The sequence below is a fragment of the Cynara cardunculus genome (genome assembly GCF_001531365.2).
Source record: "Cynara cardunculus var. scolymus isolate 2C chromosome LG 2, CcrdV1, whole genome shotgun sequence".
NCBI lineage: Eukaryota > Viridiplantae > Streptophyta > Magnoliopsida > Asterales > Asteraceae > Cynara > Cynara cardunculus.
In genome coordinates, this window is record NC_037529.1 from 67,754,580 (window position 1) to 67,760,947 (window position 6,368).

At 38.1% G+C, this 6,368-nt stretch overlaps 2 protein-coding genes across 2 annotated transcripts in view; both read left to right on the forward strand.

The window, feature by feature from the left end:
* The first annotated feature begins 372 nt into the window (after positions 1–372).
* On the forward strand, positions 373–1,789 carry LOC112507731 (epidermis-specific secreted glycoprotein EP1-like). Its single transcript, XM_025112417.1, has one exon. It carries the CDS (start codon positions 373–375, stop codon positions 1,687–1,689), a length of 1,317 nt encoding a protein of 438 aa, XP_024968185.1. The 3' UTR covers positions 1,690–1,789.
* Positions 1,790–3,230: 1,441 nt separating this feature from the next.
* The window catches only part of LOC112506657 (epidermis-specific secreted glycoprotein EP1-like), a 4,387-nt gene continuing 1,249 nt past the window's right edge, over positions 3,231–6,368 (forward strand). Inside the window, exon 1 of the mRNA XM_025110870.1 lies at positions 3,231–4,174. Coding sequence (XP_024966638.1) covers positions 3,231–4,174 — 944 coding nt within the window. The remainder of the gene's footprint in view (positions 4,175–6,368) is intronic.

Sequence of the window (6,368 nt, forward strand, 5' to 3'; positions counted from 1 at the left end):
CACCTATGTATGACTTACTGAATTAGCCATACATGTCATAGAGTCCATTATACCATTATTGAACAACCTTAAATTTCATTGCATTTTTAAAGAGTATTTTCTTACTTTGTTTTTAATTAACTATATATATCATTAAACATTAAAAAGTATTTACACTCTGTATACTTTTATTCATTATTTAAAAAAAAAAATATGAAATATTTAAACATATTTATATAAAAAGGAAAGCCAGAAAACACAGAGAATCTAGTTCACAAGAAAAACCATCAACTTTTAAAGTACATATTTTATAATCATCTCCAAACAAGCATGCAATTTTGTAGTATAAATATGCATTGCATTCAACATATCCAATACACACCACAATTAACCATGGCTGCTTCTCTCTCGCTTGTCTTCTTCTTCTTCAGCTTCCTGTTTCCATTCTTCTCCATCTCCAACGCCATTGTTCCCGCCGCCGACACCTTCCGATATGTCAACACCGGCGGTTTTGGCCTAGCCGATTCCGAATACGGCCCCAATTACCGCCCTCTTCCTCCTTTCACCGCACCATTCCAGCTCTGTTTCTACAACACCACCCCCAATGCCTACACTCTTAGTCTACGAATGGGTATAACACGTGATAGATCCATCATGCCCTGGGTCTGGGAAGCCAACCGCGGAAAACCCGTTCGTGAMAACGCCACTYTCTCCTTCGGCTCCGACGGSAACCTGGTTYTGGCCGATGTAGACGGYCGGATTGTMTGGCAAACAAACACCGCCAATAAGGGTGTTGTTGGGTTCGAAATACTCTCAAATGGTAACATTGTGCTCCGTAACGCTCAGGGTAATTTCATCTGGCAAAGCTTTGATTCTCCAACCGATACCATCTTGTTCGGCCAGAGTCTCCGGATCGGAGGTCCTACTAAGCTTGTGAGCAGGGCTTCCACGACGGAAAACGTTAACGGGGTGTATAGCTTCGTATTAGAGCCTAAAAGATTGGCTTTGTATTACAAGRCCATGCGTTACTGGTCATCCTCCTTTACCCAAGTGAACAAGGCCAACGGGAATTTGGTTAATGCAACGTTAGAAGTTGGAGAATCTGAATATGTTGATAGCAATTTTAACGCACTCGTGTGTCGTTTCTCCAACTCCGATGCCGGAACTTTTCTAGATCTCAACTTATTGAGATACAACAGCACGTTCTCGTATCTCCGGTTGGGCATCGATGGGAACCTAAGACTGTACAGTTATCGTCGAAATGCCGTTTCAAGTGCTTGGAGCCTGTTATTCACTTTGTTCGATAGAGGGGTGAGTGAGAGGGGGGAGGAAATCGAAGATGATTGCCAATTGCCCGATCGGTGTGGGAAGTTTGGGCTTTGTGAGAACAGCCAATGCGTCGGATGCCCGACACCGAATGGTGTTTCTGCATGGAGCGAAGATTGTGTTGCAAAGGTGGCGGGATGTGAGGCGAGTGGTTTTAGATACTACGAGCTCAAAGGGGTGGACCATTTCACGGTGAAATACAGTGCAGGGATGGGTCGGGTGAATCGGAAGGATTGCGAGAGCAAATGCACGAAGGATTGCAAGTGCTTGGGGTATTTCTATCACACGGATCGATCGAGATGTTGGATGGCTTACGAGCTGAAAACGTTGACGAGAGTTGGGAACTCGAGTCATATGGCGTACATCAAAACACCCATCCGATAATTGGGTCATAAATAGTGATCCGAGTAAGGAGTTGAAGAAATTGTGTGTTTGTTAAATTATTTATGTGTTTGGGTCCATGTGATCATTTGTGTGTTTGGGTCGGGTTCTTTTTATATGGAAAGGACATAATAATAAAGAAAATTAAGATATATAAAATCTAAAATATAATTAAGATAATTATTGAGTTTTAATAAAATATTTAATTATTATCTTTATAAAAAATGATATTATTAAACCAAAAATAAATTATTTTTATGTATCTTCAAATTTATATTTCATTCAAAAATAAAAACATTATCATTTTTTTAAAACCACATAAAATCGTATTATATCGATAAAGACAGAATAAAAACATACATTGAAATCGAGATTTATCTCGCAGCATTGCACGAGTATCATTCTAATTATATAAAATAATTCAAGATCATATTATGCGTTCCTAAATCAAAATAATTATGAAAAACATCTTTGTGGTTTACATTTTCATATGCCTTTGCTCCCTCTGCCCTAACACTGGCAGATAATTCTTGTTAAGTAGGGTAATTAGAAGGGCAATTTAGTCATTTCATAATTTCTTTTTAAAATTCTTATTAAAAATCATAGGGACAATAATGTAATTCACTTACTCTTTTGTTTATTATTACATGGCTTCACCCAACAACCACATTTCCCGCCACCTCTCTCTCTCTCTCATTTTTTCTTGCGTCTGTCAAAATAAACGTTCCTTATTCGCCAACACCACCTACTCCGACGCTGTGAACGGCCAAACCACAATTTTGAAGGCAGAAAAAACCATTTATGTTGTGCACATGAAAGACCATCATTCGAAACACCCGAACCACAATTGGGACGATGCACATACACGATTCATTGTGAAAACCAATAAACATAGTGGATACTTGAACCACAACATAAAGATGAAACACAAACACGAGTTGTTGTGAACATAGCGAGCACAATATTCTAAACATAGTGAACACATCAGTATTGTGAACACATTGTGAATACCATGGTAAGCATGTTGTGAACACCATGGTTAATCTCGAACCACATCTGAAACAAGAAAAAATCATCTATGTTGTGTACATGAAAAAACGGTCCGGATTACCAGCTTCCGTTCATAATTTTGTTACAGATTATAAAAAAAATGTTTTTACGGGTTTCATAAAAACAGTCGAGTCTCCATTGAAATCTGACCCATATACTATAAAAAGGACAATTTATTCTAATTTTAAAGTATGTACCAAGTTAGATAGTATTAGTTAAACATTGGATCTTTGTATCTAAAACCTTGTCTTAAGGACCATATCAAACTTTTAAACTACAATATTTTTAATTATATTCTTATAAATTCATTATTCTTTATTTGATAAAAATGGAAATTAAATATGAAAACAAGAAAACGCAGAGAATCCAGTTCATAAAAAAAAACCATCAACTTTTAAACTGCATATTTTATCATCTTCTCCAAAGCAAGCATGCAATTTTGTAGTATAAATATGCATTGCATGCAATCAATCCAATGCACACCACCATTAACCATGACTGTTCCTTCTGCTTCTCTCTCGCTTATCGTCGTCGTCTTCTTCTTCTGCTTCCTGTTTCCACTCTTCTCCATCTCCGACGCCATTGTTCCCGCTGCAGACACCTTCCGGTATGTCAACAGTGGCGATTTCGGACTATTAGAGACTGAATACAACCCAACCTACCGCTTTCTTCCTCCATTCACCACCCCTTTCCAGCTCTGTTTCTACAACACCACCCCCAACGCCTACACACTTAGTCTACGCATGGGTACCAGACGTGATGGATCCATCATGCCCTGGGTCTGGGAAGCCAACCGAGGCAAACCCGTTCGTGAAAATGCCACTTTCTCCTTTGGGTCCGATGGAAACCTTGTCTTGGCCGACGCAGACGGCCGGATTGTATGGCAGACCAACACCGCCAATAAGGGTGTCGTAGGTTTCGCCATACTCTCAAATGGTAACATGGTGCTTCGTGACGCAAAGGGTAGTTTCATCTGGCAAAGCTTTGATTCCCCAACCGATACCCTCTTGCTCGGCCAAAGTCTCCAGATCGGAGGTCCTAATAAGCTCGTGAGCAGGGCATCCACGACGGAAAACGTTAACGGGGTGTACAGTTTCGTATTAGAGCCCAAAAGAATGGCTTTGTATTACAAGACCATGCTTTACTGGTCCTCCACCTTCACCGAAGTGAATAAAGCCAATGGGAATTTGGTTAAGGCAACGTTGCAAATCGTGGAAACTGAATACGACGATGACTATTTTCATTCACTCAGGTGTCATCTATCTAACTCTAATGAAGTATCTGACCTTAATCTTGACATCATCAGATACAACAGCAACTTATCGTATCTCCGATTGGGCGTCGATGGGAATCTAAGACTCTACACTTATCGTGCCAATGTCCGTGGAAACGCATGGAGCCTGTTATTCACTTTGTTCAAGAGAGGGGTGGCCGAGAGGTGGGCAGAACATGAAGACGAGTGCCAGTTGCCAGAACGGTGCGGGAAGTTTGGGCTTTGCGAGAACAGCCAATGCGTTGGGTGCCCGTCACCGAAAGGGGTGTTTGCATGGAGCAACGACTGCGTTGCAAAGTTGCCGGGATGCCAGGCGAGTAGTTTTCGGTACTACGAGGTTAAAGGGGTGGACCATTTCACGGTGAAATACAGTGCCGGGACGGGTGAGGCGAATCGGAGGGATTGTGAGCGAAAATGCACGAAGGATTGCAAGTGCTTGGGGTATTTCTATCACACAGATGGATCGAGATGCTGGATTGCTCACGAGCTGAAAACGTTGACGAGAGTTGGGAACTCGACCCATTCAGGATACATCAAAACACCCATCCACTGAAAATAACGAAGACGAATTAAAGTCAAAGAAACATTGCAGTTGTTTTCCGTATTTATGTTTGCTTGTTTTGCATTTTATTTAAATAAAGAATTCCATGTGGTTAATTTATTTTTTCGAAATGTAATGGAATTGGATTGGTCAATTTCGTTCACCAAATTTGATTCAAATGTTTGGTTATCTTTGGAATGGAACAGATGGAATTGAAATCCGTCGTTTGAAGGATTTAACTATTCCATAGGGAAGTGATGGAATTAAAATCTATTTTATCCCAATTTATGTAAATGACAAAAATACTCCCGTTACATTGTTTTAACCCTAGCCGCTCCATTCTTCTTCTTCCTCCCACTCTTCCGATCGAACACTGCTTCCACTTCGATTTTCGATTGAACTGCTTCCACATTTTCTTCTCGGTTAAACATTGTTTTCTTCGATTTTTTGCTTTCTTCTCGATTGAACACTGCTTTCTTCGATTTTCTGCTTCACATGCATTTCTGATTTATGGTGCTTCTTTCTTCGATTTATGATACTTGCTATTGTTTTACATTTATGCTATCTGCTACTTTTTGAGGGGTATTCTCATTTCTGATTTATGCTACCTGCTACTGTTTTTCATCATGCTATTTCATAACTGTTTGCTACTGTTTTCATAATTGTATATAATGTTACTGTTTCTCAAACTGTGTTCGACGATCTGTTTCTTAAAGTCTTTGTGATGGTCTAACAATACAAAGTGTATGTGGTTGTTCAATGCCACTGTTTTCATATTGTATATAACAGTTGATTATAACCCCCAAAACAGAAGGCGTTGATCTATGATTATGTGGTTGTTCAATGCTACTAAAAAAATTAATTTTTTTAAAAAAATATCAAAGAAAAGGTATTTTTGTCATTTTTCATCATTCCATTCCAATTCTGTTGTAAACCAAACAGACAGATTTCAATTCATTAGACAGATTAAATTTCATTACTGCCAACCAAACACTTGGTCAAACCTGATAACATTTCATTTCAATTCCTCCAGATTCCAATTCATTTGACAGATTTCATTTCTTCAAAAATAATTATGCGAATCAAACACTCCCTAAAGATCTTTAGGTCTTTTCAATTTTTTTTTTTGTCATTTTCTACTTTTGTCTTCCTTTTCATACCCTAAAAATGGCAAAAATGGTAAAATAATTTTTTAAACAATAAAATTTTCTACCTAATTATAACCAGAAAAAGTCTAAAAAAACCCAATACATTTTAGTGTTTGGAATGATTAAATTCTTGGACAATTATTTGGAATAAATAAATCATTAGACATTCCAAAACATTTTAAATAACTTCTTGGACTTTTAAAAACCTGTTAGATACATTTTTATGATCTATACAACTAGTTAATGTCGTAAAATAATTAAAAAAATTCCGAAAAAAATCAAATAAATTATTATATTTTGAACGATTAAGTCGTTAAACATTTTTTGAAAAAAATATATTTAGATTTATAAAATTAAATTGGCAAGTGGAGATAAAAAGGTGTTATATCCGGTTTCGATTCCTAGGTTCTCTTCATTTTATTGTTTCCTTGGTGCCGCCCCCCATAAATATTATACATAATTCCACTTTATCATACACTGCATTGCATGGTTGTACGGTACAATTCCTTTTCATTTCCATCTATATATACCTCTTCTTCCATGCTCTCAACTCAAATCACCAACCAAAAATGGCTTCCATTTCACTTCTCTTCTTCATCTCCTTCCAACTTCTGTCTTCCATCTCTCGAGCTCTTGTGCCTGCTTCAGACACCTTCACATACGTAAACGA